A 20,000-nucleotide genomic window follows, 5' to 3' on the forward strand; every position below is an offset into this window, starting at 1 on the left:
TCGAGACTCTTTCACCTGACATTGGTACGTACGTAGGCACTCACCGAACACGTGCATATCGTTACTTAGCTTGCAGCTTCTGCCCAAGCGCGATTATGCTCGTTAACCTCTCACCAGAACACAGACACCCCGGACGACTGTTCCTTGTGTGTGACTTCTTACCCCGGATGCACTATAGATATTCCCCCACCTTTCACTACCGTGTAAAACTCCCCCCTCCCCCCAATTCTGCCACCAATGCCCAACCCTCACCTCGAATACTAGACTTTAGGTGGATTACTACTCGATCCACAAATAGCTGTAAGGCAACTTAATGTTCATAGCATAATAGTCATGTATCTTGATGAACAAGTACCAAAGAGTTCCACGAGTCTTAAAGTCGAGCACTAGCTGGTGTCCATCATGAGAGTAAACGTCAATCAACCTTGTCCCCTGTCTGATGTAAGTCAGGCCAACGCACGCACACACTCCTGATTCCGCTGCAGTTATGTTTGTGCTGCTGTAGGCCATCTATGCGGTGGTTAAAAAACGGCCCACACCTCTGCAAGTCAAGTCTGCAGTAGACCGCGACCATACCAATGCCTGTCAGACTTAGTTAGTGACGTAGGTCTTTGTTTCATTGAGGTAACCTAGTTACATGGTGTCAGAATATTGACAAGGGGTCGTCCTACGTTGCTCCGGGTAGGACCTGTCAGATACACACCGGAGGCCACACCATCAGCGTCACTTCTTTGACGGGCTCAACGTGATGGTTTCTCTCGGAACTGCGATAGATTACATGGCGTCATATGAACAGGTGTCTATACCCAGGCTATTGTAAGTCCACAGACCATTATAAAGGATTACAATGGCGGAGCATGCCGACAGGAGACCTTTTGATCCATATCTAGGTCGGATGCGAAAAAAAAAATCATATGAATAATAAAATAATAAATAAAAACTATAATAATGTAAATAACAAATAAAATACATAAATAAATGCATAGGTATAGTTAAATAATAAACAAACAGGTAAATAGTAAATAATAATAAATTGACATATAACTAATAATAAATGAAAATCAGACAGACAAATGATAACAAAGTCACACGACTGCAGGGAATGCCCTCAGTGTAGCAAGGTAGCCTGACAAAGCTACAGGTTAGATCTTCACGCTGCCAGCCGAATCTACACAAACTCCGTCAGCACGGTGTAATATTTATAGACGTTTGTATAACATCAGATGACCCATAGAGACTTCGCCTTGCCTTCAGGCCCGACTTCGGCCCTCGGCTGAATGAAGTCATCAAAACTAAAGATATGCCCCAAGAGACTGTCTTGAAGCTGTTTGGGAGAGCCCGAACCTGGTGCTTATAAACACACACACAGTGAAGCTGGTTAAGCCAACCCACCCTCCACAGTTATGTAGTAGCCTGGTCCTCACATCTCCTTATCAGGAAACGTTGCCAAGAGGCGGACAGTGTCTCACCGATTCCACAAAAAGAAACCATACAATTTGCAGCACTGGCCACGAAAGCAGTAGCGGAAAAGAGCACAGATATGCAAGGGGCATGAGGCAAGAATGCGCGATGCTTTTCGTAAACCGATGCTAAAGGAAAGTTGTCCCCCCACCTCCCGCCCAGTGTTTGAGCTTCTCCAAGGCCGCATAGGCATGAGCTGTCTCCCACCAAAATAGAATTGTCAAAGTGTGCCCTCGTTTGCTCAAGGCAAGGGACGGAAATAGATCTAGAGAGAGGGTAAGGTGCACACCAGTTGATTATCGTCTCAAAGAACTGATAATTGAGGGTACACGGCTCAACCACAAGGCATTTTTGTTAATTAAGAAATATCTTAGTCACGCGTTCAGTACCCACCTCCTCCCGTTTCTCCCCCTCTCCTCCCCTCGCCGCCCCCCACCCCTTCTTTGCTCTACATTCTGATGTCAAGCCCTATAGTCGTCTCGTCTCTTCTTAAATATTCGGATGCCCCCCCCCCCACACCCCATTCCTTCTCTGGGGTCGTATTTCAACTCCTCAAAAATTTATATTCTAAGTAAATGTTTTCACACACTACTCGCACGCGCGCAGTGGTAGCGTCCGCAACTGCTGCTACAGCTGTCCGAGTTCGAATCCCGCCCAGGGCTGAAATAATTTCAGTATCGCTGCGCTAGGAGTCGTTACTCCAACTCTCGTGGACTGGGAGCTGGGTGTGTGTGTGCATGTAAGGTCACAGCATCACCCATAGATCGGTCATATATGAGCTCTGAGTTCTCTTCCGGGAGAGTAATAGCTGTCGATCACGAGTCCAACACGTGGTCCAAGACCATGGTGATGAATCACACACACACACACAACCAAACAAACACTTGCGCCCACAGGTATAAAAATATATAGAGAGAAAAAGAGAGACAGACAGGCAGATAGAGAGAGACTTCGTTGGCGATACCCAGCGCTTCTATACTTGGTGACAGTATCACGCCAAAGAGGAGAGAGCTGAGAGAGAGAGAGAGAAAGAGAGTGAGGATACATGATCACTCTTTGTAAGTGTGTCAAGGATGAATACTTGACAAACATAGTGTAAAGCTCTGGGAAGACCCATTTGAAATAAATACCTGAGGAAATTCAACTTGAACAAGAGGAAAATGTATTGCATATTTCTCTTGTTACTCAACGTATGAGTATTTTCTCAGCAATGACCATCGTTTCTAGAATTGAGAACAATATAGCACAAAAAAGTGGAGTCACAGAGGTGAACTCTTAAGGGCCATTTACACGGTCAAACAGTTTGACAAACCCGATTTGTCAGACAAGTGTTTGAAGTGATGTTTGAGCGTGTGAATGGGGTATTTGGTCGTCAAACACGTTTGTCGAACGTGTTTGACAACCAAATACCCTATTCACACGGTCAAACATCACTTCAAACACTTGTTTGACAAACCGGGTTGGTCTAACAGTTTGACCGTCTAAATGCCCCCATTTGATTTGATGCTCTTCCCGCCTCCTTGCGAAGTCAGTAGCAGAATGGAAGATAAAAGTTAGTGATTTTTTTTTCTAGATTGATTCTCAATTTTAAAAGAATGCTGAGTGACTCTAGTCCGTAGGGGTATCATTAAAATCCCTAAAATACTCACTGTATAAAACATGCAGCCAGCACCCCTCACTTAGGAGGAAGGTAAAATAATTCTCTGCCAGAAAGAAATCAAGATATGAGGCTGGGCCCCTGAAGCCTACACACTGCACACACATGCACGTGGACATGATTTGCCTTGAGTCAATGATAAGGTTTTGATGCAATAATAAGGAAGATATGGGATGCTTTGGGACTGGCTCATTCCCGTTTCAACTACACGTAGTTAACCACTTACACACACACACACGCACGCACAAACGCACAATGTGATGGGATAATGGTTCAAAGATACGACAAGAATAAGAGGAGATGACACACCAACTGGATAAGATTTAGAGTTAACTAAAGAACTGGGCGTTATCGAATGTTTGGAACACATGTCAGAAGAATGGTTCAAAGATACAGCAAGAGTAAGAGGGGATGACGCACCAACTGGATAAGATTTAGCGTTAACTAAAGAACTGGGAGTTATCGAGTGTTTGGAACATGTCAGAAGAATGTCAGAGGAAGCAGGTGAGAACTGCACTTGCATCATGTACTTGACACAAACCTATCGAGCGAAACGTCATGCCAGAAATGATAAAAGTTTCGTTCTCATCTTATGGTATCTCCTCGGACATATATTTTTTTCTTTTTTCTTTTTTTAATTTTCGCCGTTTGTCACTTTCATCGGAAAAGTCACTGTTCACTGACCACAGGTATTTGCACAGGAAAGGGTGAGGTGTTTCATAAGAACATATGAAGGAGACTGCAAGAGACCATAAGGCCTACACTAGGCAGTTCCATTTCCATTACCACCTTTCATCCCCATCCACAAAGTTGTCTAACCGTTTCTTTAAACAACTGATAGTTTTAGCGTTCAGTACACGGTTGCTAAGTCTGTTCCATTCGTTGACCACCCTATTAGTAAACCAATCCTTGCCTATTTCCTTCTTTAATCTAAATTTGTCCAGTTTAAATTAATTACTTCGAGTCCTGCCCTGTTGTCTTAATATGATGACCTTTGTTGCGTCGCCCTTGTTAAAGCTTTTGATCCATTTAAACACCTTCATTAGATCACCCCGCACTCTGCGTCTTTCCATAGAGTGTAAGTTAAGGTGCCTAAGCCTCTCTTCGTAAGGCAAATTCCTAAGCCACGTATCATATTGTTCATTCTCCTCTGATGTCCATTCTATAAGACGGAGACCAAAAATGTACCTCATAGTCAAGGATGGGTCTAACTAACGCTAGTTAGAGTTTGATAATTACCTCTGCATTTCTATTCGTAACCCTCCTAGCAATGAAACCTAATGCTCTGTTTGCTTTATTCCTGGCGCTAATACACTGTTTCCTGGATTTTAGGTCAGGACTCACTAGAACTCCCAAGTCTCTCTCGCACTCTGTTTTCTCTAAAAACGTGTTATCTAAGATACATCTATTTTCCGGGTTTTATAGCCCTACGTTCAACATGCTGCACTTTGAGATATTGAAGTTCATTTGCCATTTCACCGACCATGTGAACAATTTGTTAAGATCGTCCTGCAGAATTTTGGCGTCGTCTCTTGGCCTAATTTGGCGTCCTATTTTAGTGTCATCCGCAAACTAACTAACATCACTATTCATCCCATTGTCCAAGTCGTTTATGTACATAATGAACAATAATGGACCCAAAACTGAGCCCTGGGGCACCCCACTAGAAATACTCCCTCACCTGGATTTTACACCATTTATGGTGACCCGCTGTATTCTGTCACTGATCCAAGCTCTAATCCATTCTAACACTTTTCCTCCTATGCCATGGGCTTTGATTTTATTCAGTAGTCTCTGGTGGGGCACCTTGTCAAACGTTTGCTAAAGTCAAGGTAAATAACATCGTAACTATCATTGTTATCTGACGCCTTATATACTTTAGTGTAAAATGATAGAAGTTTAGTCAAACATGACTTACCCTTGGGGAAACCATGCTGTGTGTCACAAATCAAATTATGTCTCTCAATGTGTCCTCTGAGTCTATTAACTATTACTGATTCAAGCATTTTACCTATAACTGATGTCAAACTGATTGGCCTGTAGTTGCATATAGGCGATTTATCTCCCTTTTTGAAAACAGGAACAACGTTTGCCTGCCCCCAAGCAATAGGCACAAAACCATTGTCTACCGACATATTAGATAATCCTGTTAACTGGTCGCAGATTTCAAATTTACACTCTTTAAGTACTCTCGGGAAAATTTCGCCTGGACCCGGGGATTTTGTTCAGAATACATAGCAATGCCCCACGGATTGAGGAGAACACGCAGTCACTTGGTTCAGAACAACAGTGACTGGGAAAGTAGAGACAGGAAAGAGATGTGTAGACACTCCTCAACTCACAAACGAGTTATGTTCCGAGCGGCTGTTCGTAACTCGAAATGTTTGTAAGTCGTTATTCAACATCATTTTAAAGGTACTCAAATGTACATGCATAAGTATGATGTAAAGTCAGTATATGTTTTCTTGTCCTAAAACACACTACTAATGATACATAAAAAAATAAACTGTAATACTAATACTTTGATGTTGGGTTATTTACCTCTGAAACTGGTAAAATAGGCTTGAGGCTTTGATCATACGTCTCAAAGTTCGTAAGTCGAATGTTCGTAAGTAGAGGAACGTCTGTATACAAAATTGCATCTGATTGGGAGAGCCTGAAAATGTGTTAACGTGGATAACTTTGGACTTCATATTATTCCGAAACACTAAATGAGGAAAGTCATTCCCAAGATATGAAAATCGTACTCCATATATCTACGAATATATATATATTCAGTCTACGGACATCGATTGACTTGGAATCAGGAAACTCGCAAAATTGTTTACAGAACACCTAAATCCATTGAAGCTGGTCAAATAAAAAGAAAGATAGGAGTTCTCCAGTTGAATTTGTACATAAAGGATAGACCTTTGTTTAACTGAAGAGCAATCATTCTTCTACAAGTTTAATTTTAGTTTAAGAAGAACGTCAAGAAAATGACGTGGTTTGGAGTCAGCAAGTTAAAAAAAAAAACGATAAGAGCATGGCATTAGCTGTATTTCTTTCTTCTTCTTTTTTTACCTAGCAAGCAAACAGGAGCCACCAACCATGGTGACATTGAATAGTATACTGAATTGAGTGTTACGAGTCGTCTGCCCATCGACAAGTCAGACCAGAGCCATCTATTGGGTGACCGGCACAACAGTGTTCGTTATTTTGTTGGTTTGGCCACTCACAACGCAAACCCTTTGGTTTCCTGTGTCTCTTATTTATTTATTCCTTTTTTCAATTTTTAAGTACGATTAGTCTTCATTAGTCAACCAAGACTCAGACAGTGGTTTCTTACTGTATCCCAGGAATTCAGTATGTGCTTTGTATTGCTGTATTGCTGTCTAGCCTACCATTCTCTAACATTTTGACCAGTATTTATAGTTTGTTATTAGTTTATACGTCTTTGGAGCACTGCTGGTGGGTGGTTACACCTGTCCACTATTTTCAGTTGCAATATCGACTTCGAAATATTGATGTTCTCCTTTTCCTTCTGCCCTGCTGGCCACTCTAGCCAGCCAGTGCTCACTAATTCGCATAGTTATGGTTTACTGTTTATTGTTTTAAGGTGCGGTCTCAGACTATGACAAGACATAATGCATCATCCTAAAAAATACATTTCATTCGTATTAAGCAATAATTTCCTCCTCATAGTCTAGAGTGATTCGTTGACGTATCGTGAACACAGTATCAATAAATAAAAAAAAAAGAACATGACTTTGTATTGACACCACACACACATTCATCACCAGTTTAACGTGTATATGTGTGTGTGCGTGTGTATGTGTGTGTATGTGTGTGTGCGTGTGTGTGTGTGTGTGTGTGTGTGTGTCTGTCTGTGTGTGTATCTGTGCGTGAGTGTGTGTGTATGTGTGTGTGTGTGTGTGTGTGTGTGTGTGTGTGTGTGTGTGTGTGTTTCTGTGTGCTGGGAGTGTAGTTACAAGCCTCAATCTTGTCACGTTTTATGGGGCCCAGCCAGAATCATTGCATACCATAAGGTAACTTTGAGATTGATACAAGAATGCTAAATTACGCCTCATTGGCCCCGTTATTTTTTTTTCTTCTTCTTCTTCTTCTTCTTCTTCTTTTTCTTCTTCTTCTTCTTCTTCTTCTTCTTCTTCTTCTTCTTCTTCAGATTTCGGCCTCCCGGTTTGAGTTCTATGCGGAAACGTGTCTGCAGTACGGTAGTCTTCCTGTCACTAATCACTCAACTGTTACTGCATCCAACTCACATCAAGTTCTTTGTACCCAGAGCAGCAACAGCAATGGAGCCTCGTTTACACGGGGCAAGTTGTGAGGCAAGTCAAGTGTGCAAGTTACTTGAACTGGAGAGGAAAGTGAGCAAGTGCATGTTCACACAGGCCATTTCTCTGTGACTCAGCCTGTGTGAACATGTACTTGCTTTCCTCTCCAGTTCAAGTAACAAGGACATTTGACTTGCCTCTCAACTTGCCCCGTGGATAGCCTTAGTAGCAGCAGCCTCGTTTAGCCTTGTTCTTATTTTTCTCCTCCTCCTCCTCCTCCTCCTCCTCCTCCTCCTCCTCCTCCTCCTCCTCCTCCTCCTCCTCCTTCTTCTTCTTCTTCGTCTTCGTCTTCTGAAAAAGCTTTCTGATATTCCAGGAGGAATCGGGCGAGAGCGAGAAGATAACTCTGGAACGACTCTTCACGCCAGCGACAGACGGCGGTGACCTGACCCCCAAACGTGGTGAGTGACCCGCATGACCTTTGTTCGCATCAACTACACTGTAGGTAACCTCCTTGCGATAGCCAGATTGGGAGAAAGGGTCACATCTTAATTATGGTTTCATACACGGTGTCCATGACCACCTGGTATCTTATTTCCCCCTCCCCCCCTCCCCCCTCCACTTTCCTCCCAAATTAGGAACCGTTGCTCTAGAAGCGTTGCACGACCCCTGTCTTAGTCAAAACACCTGATCAGGACTTCTCAACCTGTTATCTCATGCATCCCATGTTTATGCAATGCTGTCCTTAGAATGTGTGTGTTTATGTATACATGTATGTATGTATATGTAGAGTATGTGTATGTAGGTCTGTATGTATGCATGTGTGCATGTATGTAGAGTATGTGTGTGCATGTATGTACGCACGTACGTGTATTCATGTGTATATATACTTCTTTGTCAAGTATATAATTATAGCAGAATTGACAAACGTCTATTTTGATTACATTCACATTATTAATAAAATAGATGTTACAGGAAAATATCGTCTTTAAATGTCCATCTTTTGGAAAAAGTTAGTGAATGTTGTTCACCATTTGCCTCTAGATTCTTTGTTCTTCATGAATCAGTGACCAATTCTACATACTCATCACCAGTTTTAGTGCTGCCTATTGGTAAATTGTCAAATCTTCAAACACACACACGCACACACACACACACACACACACACACACACACACACACACACACACACACACAAACGTACATACATAAAGTGCATAATCAAATTATATTTAGAATTATATACGCACACATGCACATAGATACAATGCACAACCGAATTCGATTAAAGAGTTGAATTTGCGATTGATCTGACGCCCTCCTTTGCAGCTGGAAAGGTCTTTGCCTCGTCCGCCTTCTACCGGCCCGACCACCCGACCATCGAAGACCAAGTCGAGTTGGCCCAGAAGATTTCCTTCTCTCTTGTTGACGAGAACAACAAAATGAGCAAAGGCCAGTCCATGTACATGAGGCGCAAAAAGAGGTCCGTCAAGTGGATCCACGATGGTGAGTGCCCCCCCCCCTCCATTTCCACACTTGACTGTGACCTTCCAATGCATGAAGGGGTTATCACACTGGGATATTTTTCCTCCAACCTCCGACTCATCGGCGGTGTCAGCCACCTCCAGAACCTTTCCCCTGGTGTAAAATCACTGTGGCGAACTATTTTGTCTCCTCAACAAAAATACATAGAATGTCATTCGATACTATGCCGGAGGACATTTATTTTTTCCTCCAGCGCATTAGATCCCTTTCCGAAAACTGTGGGCTGCAGATCTGCTAAAATGTCGGAGGAAAAATAGCCCAGTATGATAACGCCTTGAGACCTTGAGACAACTGCAGTCCCCTCAACCCCCCTTTCCACACTTCACAGTATCATTCCAATGCATAACACTTTGAGGCAAATGTACTTTACCTTTCACCACAGGTTCTATCGATAACACTCTAGAATGTATGCTGCGGCAGAATCCCTAGTAGAATTGACTAGAAATGTATACAGGATGGTTTGTAATAGATGATAGTCCATCATCTCTTTATTAGATTTATTTTTTCTGTCATTTTGTATGACAAATCAGTATTCTCACAATTTTGGGTCAAATTTAACATCAGCTGGTACCAATAGGCCATAACCACGCCTTCATCGTTTTTTGTTTACTTTGAAAAATGATCCTGTATAGGTTAGGTTCAAGCCCCCGTCACGCTATCACGACTCTGGTGAGTTCCGTCACGCTATCACGACTGGTGAATTCGTTTGAGTTCAAACGACTTCGTTTAAATTTTTTTGTTTTTCGAATCTCCAAATGTCAAATCACCTTTGCTTCATATATTGAGAAGCTGAACGACGAACTAAGAGAAGTTGAACCTAGAATACGAATATTAGACACATTGTTGAATTACCCTTATTAAAGTCTAGAATAATATAGGCGAAGTCGTCCTGTATTCACGTTTTTGCACAGTGTTGTTCAAGAATGTTGGTTCATGATATAGGGTTAATCAATATGTTTAATATAAGTTTAATCATAATTATTTGCATCAATAGAAATTTAAATCAAACAACACAGTTTACATACAGGTTTAGGAGTTGCAACCTGTTCATAGTTTTTGATTAGGTTTGGTATGTCCTGGCGTGGCCAACTTGACCAATTGAACTTAACAGGCGGTCAAAACTTAGTAAAACATAAGATATGAAATTACCATACATAGTAGAGCTAAAATCAAAAGTTGGTACCAGTGAAATATTGTAGGATTAATTTTCGTAAATACACATGTTTCTGTGATTTTATATTCACAATGACTTAGAACATACAAATAGACAATTACATAGCCAAATCAAAATGAACACAAAAAAGGATAATAAAAATGGCGGCGTATCAATGTACAAGCACAATATGTATTTCAATTGTAAAATATATGGTTCATCCTTTAGTCAGTACAAATTTGATAAATATATAAATTATATAACACAGTAATGATTCAACCCATACCAAACCAGAATACAATTGAAATTGTACTGTTACACTGGTTTTGTGTATAACGAAACACAGCTACGTTGGATATTAGTCTCATCAAACTCTTACGTCAGTTTAAAGAAAACAAATACAAACTAACAAAGATAAATAAAATAATAAAGAAAGTATCGGTGTATAAAATATATGAAACATTGCGACACCATACTACGAAAAATATTGAAACACTAGTGTTCAGCAATGAGCCGATTACTGAATGTTTATAGAAAACATATGCGACAAGGTATAGCTGATAAGAATCTATAACTTATAAAACCTTTTGTAGTTTCTTTATTCTATATCAAATGGCAGAAATGTATTAAATGGATGATAAGAATAGTAATTACATAAAATTGTGTTTTTGTTGTTACGTATAGCTGTTTAGACACTGTTTTCAGGTTTTGACAACGTGGATAATAATAAAAAAAAATGGCGGGATTCGTAGAATTCAGAGGCATCACGAAATAATGACATCAAAATTCAATATTTTGTTGTTAACCGATAGACTACGACGACAAAAGATGTTTTGGTATGAATAATTAATTAATAGGAACCTTGACTTAGCCATGGGCACCATTAAGCACCAGTTGTTGCTGCAAAAGACAGGAGATGGCAACTACACAAGTGGGAATCTTTTAAAATATCTTTAACGGAAAATATGTAATTATAAACGTCTGTAAGTATACCCGTTTGGGGAAATTGCCAACTTAGTCAACTCTTACATTCAGTATGTTGGGTATTGTTTATAAATATTTAACCTATGTGAACAAAATATTATAGATATAAACTCAAGGATGCAAGAAAATAAGAAAATAAAATTATTCAGAAAGTGTAATAAAGTAGCGGACTGGGATGTAGACATAAACTTTCAATTTCATCTAGCATTTGATTAAGCACGGGTAAATTGCGACTTTATGTGCTCAATCGATCATCAAAATCAGCTTTGATTTTTTATTATTTTTATATTTCTATTTGTATATATATTACCAGTCACTATTATCGAAAATTATAAATTTGATAGCTCTATAATTCTTGTCCTACTTTACTCGTAAGTGTGAAAATGTCGACAGTCATGTTGTCGCCATGAAGGATTATGACCTAAAATATAAAATCACCAATTAAAGAATTTTCAGAGGGACTTATTTATTTCCATAGCACGAAATCAATTGGCATTAACCTAAATAAAAGATGTAAAGGAGATCGGCGACTGTGGCGAAGGAATTGGCGACAAAACAAAAATGTCGTCTCTGTTTCTCGTTGTTTGTCTTTGATCAAAGCCCAGTATTGATCCCAGCTCACTTACATAAGAACATAAGAATGAAGGAGACTGCAAGAGACCATAAGGCCTACACTAGGCAGCTCCGTATCCATCACCAAATGAATTGGACGCATGTCGTAGAATGTAATATTTTGATTACATTTTCTATAACTCCGAAACAATCGTACATGTTTAAGGATCAATTTACTTTCCAGAGATCGGAAGAACTGGACAATGGCTACGTCTCGCGTGCATCTTTCCTTTTACTTAATCCTATTTTATTCAATTTATCTATTTTACTTCATTTATTGATTTATACATTTATTTGTTTGTTTATTTTCATTTGTTATATTTTTGTGCATTTATTCTGTTCTTATTTAATCTTATTTTCTTATAATTATTCTTTTTTCTAACTTCTAATGGCTTATGATTCCTTTTTTGCAGAAGCGGTTGCGGCCTCTAAACAGTCAGGTACCATGCCAGGTGAGTTGTATTCTTGGAATTCTGTCGCGCCTGGTAGGGCCCATTCACACTAGGCAACTAGTGACCGTCACTAGTTACCTACCCTTATTCTAAATTGAGCCTTTCATACTTCGTCACTGCGGTTGCCCGGTTGCGCAACAGGCTATGGCTGTTGCCCGCTCCGGTAACAAGTGACCGTCACTGGCAGTTGCCGTCACCGAGAGCGTCTCTTTTTCTTGATCAGCAAAGCCAACAGAAGAAGCACCTCCTCCATCGATGCCATTCTTTCGACTAATAAGATAACGAGAAAGGATTCCACAACTCGGTGACAGTCACTGGTTGCTTGCAGTTGCCCGAGCCTCTCACACTAGGCAATTAGCGACCGCCACTAGTGACGGTCACTAGTTGCCTAGTGTGAAAGGGGCCGTAGAGGTCGATTGGACAGGACTTCCGGGCTGCAGGTGTGAAACGGTTTGTCTCGGGTCGTGACCCCTCGGCCCTTATCTAGGTCACTGGCCTTTCTCGAGCACATGAAGGGCACTCTTTGCTCCAGTTACAAAGGATTACAAAGGCGGAGCATACCGACAGGAGACCTTTTGATCCATATCTAGGTCGGATGCGAAAAAAAATCATATTAATAATAGAATAATAAATAAAAACTATAATAATGTAAATAACAAATAAAATACATAAATAAATGCATAGGTATAGTTAAATAATAAACAAACAGGTAAATAGTAAATAATAATAAATTGACATATAACTAATAATAAATAAAAATCAGACAGACAAAAGATAACAAAACAAAAACAAATAATATAAGATAAATTATAATCATTACAGCATCTTACTTAGGTATTTATCTAAATGATTCTTAAAGCTTCGAACTGAACTACATTGCACTACCTGTGCAGGAAGTTTATTCCATTCATTAACTACACGGTTGGCAAAGTTGTTTCTATTTACTTCCAAATTGAATCTATTTCCGGACAGTTTGAGACCATTGTTTCTTGTCTGATTCTCATTCAATGTAAAAATTTTGTCACTTTTGATGTTGTCAATTCCCTTTAAAATCTTAAAGACCTGTATCAAGTCACCTCTGAGTCTACGCTTTTTTAGGGAAAACAGATTCATGTGTTTTAGTCGATTTTCGTATGATTTATTTTTGATATTTGGAATCAGTTTTGTGGCTCGCCGTTGTACTTTTTCCAGTCTGTCAATGTCTTTAATGAGATGCGGTGACCATACGGAAACGGAATATTCCAAATGTGGACGAACTAACGAAGGGCTATCACACTGGGCAATTTTCCTCCAACCTCCGATTAATCGGCGGTGCCAACCACCTCCAGAACTTTTCCCGCCGTAAAATCACTTCAGGCAAACAATTTTGTTTTCTCAACAAAAATACATAGAATGTCCTTCGGTATGCCGGAGGAATTATTTTCCTCCTACATATCAGGTTCCTTTCCGAAAACTACGGCCTGCAGATCTGCTTCAACAGTCGGAGGAAAATTAGCCCAGTGTGATAACGCCTTTAGGTTTGGAATTCCATTGCCTGCTGATGTCTTAATGTATTTTTTTTTTCTTCTTTTTTTTTTTTTTTACTGTTCCAACCGAGGCTCGTACCCCGGCCGCCTGAGTTATTAGGATTCGACCCTAACCACCGTGACTTCCGTGGATAGAAAATGGTGTGCAGCTACTTCGTACGATACTCGCATTAAAGAAGTCGATGCATATGGAAACGACGATGCTACCGAATAGCTATTGGACATATCAGAGTATATTAACAACTTATGACACATACACACACACACACACACACCAAACACATGACCACGGTGAATCACACATTTGTATAAATAAGCAGTAAGTTCTCTTTCGGCCACGTATTGTTACAAGACCAATGTTGATTCCGTTTCCAACATTTTTCCGGATAGACTTTTGTATTTTGAAAATCAAATCCAAATTTACCGAGATCTAGGGAATAATGTAGTGACAATATTACAAGTCGAAGGAAAAGAAAGAAAAAAAACTTTCGATTGAAATCTACAGTCATCTTTAGCAGGTAGAGGTTGAGTAGATCAGATCTTTGTGGTAAGACAGATATGTGAGAAAGCTATAGGAAAGGGGAAGGATGTTTTTTGGGCTTTTATGGATCTGGAAAAGGCTTATGATAGGGTAGACAGGAAGGCAATGTGGGAGGTTATGCAGATATGGGATAGGAGGAAAGCTTCTGGGAGCTGTCAAGAGTTTTTATGAGAGTAGTAGAGCTTGTGTCAGGATTGGAAATGGAGAGAGTGAGTGGTTTGAGGTAAAGGTGGGACTTCGTCAAGGATGCGTTATGTCGCCCTGGCTGTTCAACTTATATATGGATGGGGTGGTGCGAGAGGTAAATGCAAGGGTAGTGGGCAAGGGATTGGAGATGGTTAAAGAAAATGGAGAAAAGTGGGAGGTGAGCCAGCTGTTGTTTGCTGACGACACTGCGCTTGTGGCAGGATCGGAGGAGGGATTGAGGAAGTTGGTGACAGAGTTTGGGAGAGTATGTGATAGAAGAAAGCTAAAGATAAATGTGGGTAAAAGTAAGGTGATGAGATGTACAAGGGGTGAAAGTGGCAGTAGACTGGAAGTGAGCATTAAGGGAGAGCGACTGGAGGAAGTGTATAGTTTTAGATACTTGGGTGCAGATGTGGCAGGGAAAGGTGGAGTGAAAGTGGAGGTAGAATGTAGATTGAGAGAAGCGAGTAAATGCCTTGGTGGATTAAAGAGTGTAATGAGGAATAGACATTTGGGAATGGATGCTAAGAGGAGACTGTATGAAGGAGTGATTGTGCCAACAGCACTGTATGGGGCAGAAACATGGAACATAAGAGAAGAAGAGAGAAGGAGTTTGAATGTGTTTGAGATGAGGTGTCTGAGAAGTATGATGGGGGTTACTAGGCTAGATAGAGTGAGAAATGAGGAGGTGAGGAGGAGAACAGGGGTGGAAAAGGAGCTGGGAGATAGGGTTGATGAAAGAGTATTAGGATGGTTTGGACACATGGAAAGAATGAGTGAAGAAAGACTAGTAAAAGAGGTGTGGAAGACAGATGTGGAGGGAGTGAACATGAGGGGACGTCCTAGGATGAGGTGGATGGATGGGGTGAAGGGGGCTTTGGGGAAGAGGGGAATGTCGGTTGAGGAAGGACGGGAGAGGACAGAAGACAGGGGTGAATGGAGAATGGTTGTATATGGATGATGTTGTGATTGCATGAGGTGGAATGGGCGGGTGGATGGGGGGTGAGGTAGTATGTGTGAGCAAAATTTGACGCAGCCCGAAGGGATTTCTCCCCGTCCTCTCATTTTATGCAATGGGGGGTCGCCGATTTAATGAAGCGGCCTTGCTGTGGATGTGCTGTGTCTTGCGACACTGCTTCTGACCCAGGGCAGTGGACAAGGTGCAGGGATGACCCGTCATTTCAGGAGGTGCTAAGATAAGAGGGAGGGTGGAGGGGTGTGGAGTGTATTCAGGGATGGAATGGGTGGGAATGATTTTATGCCTTTTTCTTTTTGGCTACCCCCCTTGTAAGGGGGAAAAAGCCTTGGTATATGTATGTATGTATCTTTAGCTCTTCATCGCATTTATAAACAAAGTGTTAATTATTTGAGGTGACGTGTTTGTGGTCATTCATTCTAGTCTCTTCGTTTAAACAGAACAGGAACAATATTCAGAACTTGCATGGGAGTGAGCTTTGTGTGAACTGCAAAGGGTTCCTCTATCGACCTTGCCTAACAGCTCCTCTTTCTTTATTTAATTTCATTTATTCATTTGTTTATTTATCTCTTTGTTTATTCATTGCTATTCGTTTATTATTTATTTGTTCGTTTGTTCGTTTGTCTGGTTTCGTTTATCATCAGTGGTTTTGTCCCGTTGGCCACTTTATTCAATTGTGGTTGTCGATGCATCAGCAGGAAACTAAAATATCTTTATCTGAAGAGAAATCTGTACACACTCGTGCCATCATTTGAGGATTTGTTCAATTAATTCATTAATTTATTCATGTGTTCATCTATTCATTCATTTATTCATTTATTTATTTATCTATTTATTGTCATTCACGTATCAAATCATCCAACGATTCACAACACTGGCAATACATTTTTATTGTTACTATCCTTCCGAGCATTTAAATCAAAATTATATTGCAGTGAAGGGTATTCAAACTAAACTAACACGCGAGAAACAATATGCTTTATTAAGGTCCAGAACTTCAATGAGTATTATAGAAATATTAATTTAAAAATATTGATTCAAAAACATTTTATCTGCAGTACACCAATAACAACTAATAGAGATTGTAGTACTGAGATTGTTAAGCACCTTTTCTGACAACGAACTCGGCCACAATCTTTCGATGTTCTTCACAGTTGAAGAACATCAATCTCTTGATGTTCTTCGTAGTTGAAGAACATTTTTTCTCGCTACACGTGTCCTCAGTTCTAGTTTGTGTTCTAACTCTTCGTCTTGACAAGAGAATATCTGGGAGGTTTGTGTATTCACCTTGGTCTTGTGGACCACGTGCTGGACTCGTGATCGACAGCTATTTCCCTCTCGGAAGAGAGCTCAGAGCTCGTATGACCGATCTATGGGTAATGCTGTGACCTTACACGCACACACACACCCAACTCCCCGCCCACGAGAGTTGGAGTAACGACTCGAAGCGCAGCGATACTGAAATTATTTCAGCCCTGTGCAGGATTCGAACCCGGACCGCTGTAGTGACAGTTGGGGACTCTACCAACCGCGCCACCGAGTCGTGTATGTGTGTGTGTGTGTGTGTGTGTGTGTGTGTGTGTGTGTGTGTGTGTGTGTGTGTGTGTGTGTGTGTGTGTGTGTGTGTGCGCGCGTGCGTGTGTGTGTAAGATGTGATTTGGTTTTGTAATTGCCCACCTGGCGTGGGTAGTCGTGTAAGGGCAACGTTTTGCTCGGCGCGATTATCGCTCAACGATGATCGTCCATGGCTCAACGATGATCGTCAAACAATTGTCTAGAGCACTTATTCTTTGTTTTAGAATAACGGGGCTGTTTTGCTTCGAGATGCAAAGTACGAAACTGAATATCATTTTAACCGAACCTGGAACCGACACGGTTACCCAAATTCGATGCCAGGAGGTAGTGGTAATAATTAATTAATTATTCTCACCGAGAAGGAAATAGGAAAGAATTGGTTTATTAATAGGGTGGTCGACGAATGGAATAAACTTAGTGACCGTGTAGTAAGCGCTGAAACTGTCAGTTGTTTTAAGAAACGATGGGGATGACAGGTGGTGATGGATACGGAGCTGCCTAGTGTAGGCCTTATGGTCTCTTGCAGTCTCCTTCATTCTTATGTTCTTATGAGCAAAACGTACCACGCTGAGTCGGAAGGCAAGAAGCGACCTTCTTCCACCACCAACACGACGAAAGGACCTTCTGGACGAAACGAACACATTCCACGAGAGAAATGTGACTCGGTTTCGCGATTACGCTCTCTCAAGAAGGATTTCGTCGAGTGTAGGTGAGGTGCCCACACCATGAGACGCTGAATAGCTGCGGCCGAAGCCGTCACCTTTCCCCTATGGTGGTGCGCTCTGGGGGACTATTGGGGCAGCTAAATAACGGTCGCCGGTGGGAATCAGAGAGGAGTGCAGGATTCGAACCCGGGACTAAGCGAGACCAGCACGTCTCCGATGACGCCACCATTTCGTCGGTTCCTTGACCAAGTCGATTGACGTTTAGGCTGATTTTCAGGACTCGAACAGGAAAGTCGTGTGGAAGAATTTGGTAGGAATTATTTTCTTTAATACCAGTGTGCGCTGATGGTGTCTCATTCGCTCATTTGCGAGTTCGAATCCCGAACTCCACTCCGATTGTCAGCAGTGACGTTTTGTTACCTGTTCCAACAGTCCCTAATGCGCATGATAGGGCAAGGGTGACAATTCTGGCAGCAGCTATTCAGCGCCTCCCGGCGTAGCCTCCTCATCTTCATGTAACAGTGTTAAAGTTTTATATGTAGACGGTAAATGGAGGAACAAATAAATGACACAGATTTTTTTTTCATCTTCGAGGTTTCCAAAATGTACTTGAAAGATTTCTAACGTTTCAAGAACACCAATCGACATTATCTGCAATTTAATAATTAATTGTTATCATTACTATCGCCGGCGGCAGGGTTTAAACTGCCGTCTCCTCGATCTTCGCCACAAGTAGCGACGCTCTAAACCGCTCGGCCAGCGAACATAGATAAACATCGTAATCATCTAGAATTATTATAATCTGGCTCAAGAAATGAGGACCAATTGTTTTCATCAGTAGAAAAGTATATACGACAAAGGTTAGTTAATGTGACGGTACCGTAGAAAGTTTTCAAGGAGCCTAGATTATATCAAATATCTGTATGAAATGAGTCGATAAGGACGTCGGATATACATGGCGATAACACTGAAATCGTCGTCGATCATTGGAATCGTGATTGAGAAAAAAAACAGATGAAATTAAGTCACATGACGTTTCATTTGGATTTTGCTATTTGTTTGCTGGATCCTGACCTAAGTATTGCTTCGATTAGTTTCATTGAGACATAAATTTCGTTATCAATAGTGTCCCTCCACTATTGTTAAACTATTCTCATTTGTCGAAAGAAAAAACATTAATAGTATATCTCCCTTTCTCCCCTTTATACTTATATATTTTCACTCGCTCTCCTGGATTTATTTATTTTTTCCTATGTTGTTCTCTAAAATCTTTAATTTTATTAAGTTTGTTGAAAGAAAAATAATCTAACTTTTTTCTCTCCTTATGTTTGTAAATATATATTTTCAATCTTTTTTTCCTTTCATTATCTTTTTATCATGTTCTTCTGTTGAAATCTTAATTTTATCGTTTTTAGGTGGCGAAGAGTTCTCAGCAGAGGCAGGTAAATAACTTTTCTTACTTCTGTGTCTTTCTTACCAAAAACTTACTTTAATCCCTTAAATCCCTTTGGCCGACCTCTCAGACTGTGGTTTGCCTCTCATTTCTTTGCCTTCACCATTCATTTTCGCCTCCTTGTGTTCCTCTTCGAACTTCCTTATGTCACCTCCAGCTCCACGGTTATCCACTTTACGTATCCCAGTCTTCTCATCCAGAACTAACCTACGTCGTCATTGTACCGCGCAAGATTCCTCATCTTAAAACCAAACACACCGTCCGAAAACCCGAGATCCCAAAGTCCTACCCCTCATCCATCCCCTTCTTATCCACTATATCCAAATTGATGGAAAGACTGATCCCAGAACGACTAAAAACACATATACCAACCTCCCCAAAGGAGGACCTATTAATGAGGGACATTTCACCAGCACTCAACTCACAAACACCACACAATAAGTGCCAGAGGGATTTAACTAGAATACACGACCAGAAAGAACAGCACTAATATTAACAAACATAAATCATTTTGTACAAAATCTAGAGTCACTAGTGGATATCAAATTATTCAAATCGTAATGGCGTTATTCATCCTTTAAGCATTAACATGAAAAAACAATGTACAGTGATACTACACATGCAGGAGTGAAACTGTAGTTTCGCTATTCGTCTAAATAGCCCTGTTCATCGTCCCATGAACCAATGGTGGTTCGCGAATCTCAAATTGAGAACCCCTGCTTTAGACAAACCACATCAAGAAAACAAAGACACCCAACAAATAACGTGAAGCAAAACATTAAGATTGATAACCACCCCGAACGAACATCCACACAGAGTAACCTAAAGATTCCCCATAAAGTAGACATGAAAAGGATAGGCACATATTCTATAGTCTGTGCGCTCTAAGGAGTCCATTTAGGATGTGATTTACTACTAACTATTCTGCCTAATCAACCGC

General features: G+C 40.8%; 1 protein-coding gene across 5 annotated transcripts in view; it reads left to right on the forward strand.

Moving 5' to 3' along the window:
* The window catches only part of LOC143035266 (uncharacterized), a 111,774-nt gene that overhangs the window by 44,617 nt on the left and 47,157 nt on the right, over positions 1-20,000 (forward strand). For 4 of the 5 annotated variants that reach the window (XM_076202105.1, XM_076202108.1, XM_076202109.1 and 1 more), the window contains 4 exons: positions 7,769-7,853; positions 8,722-8,898; positions 12,100-12,138; positions 19,023-19,049. In XM_076202105.1, coding sequence (XP_076058220.1) covers positions 7,769-7,853; positions 8,722-8,898; positions 12,100-12,138; positions 19,023-19,049 — 328 coding nt within the window. The remainder of the gene's footprint in view (positions 1-7,768; positions 7,854-8,721; positions 8,899-12,099; positions 12,139-19,022; positions 19,050-20,000) is intronic. The other variant, XM_076202106.1, reaches the window with a different exon arrangement.

Source organism: Oratosquilla oratoria, chromosome 18, assembly GCF_046742065.1.
Source record: "Oratosquilla oratoria isolate Oo_2021 chromosome 18, ASM4674206v1, whole genome shotgun sequence".
NCBI lineage: Eukaryota > Metazoa > Arthropoda > Malacostraca > Stomatopoda > Squillidae > Oratosquilla > Oratosquilla oratoria.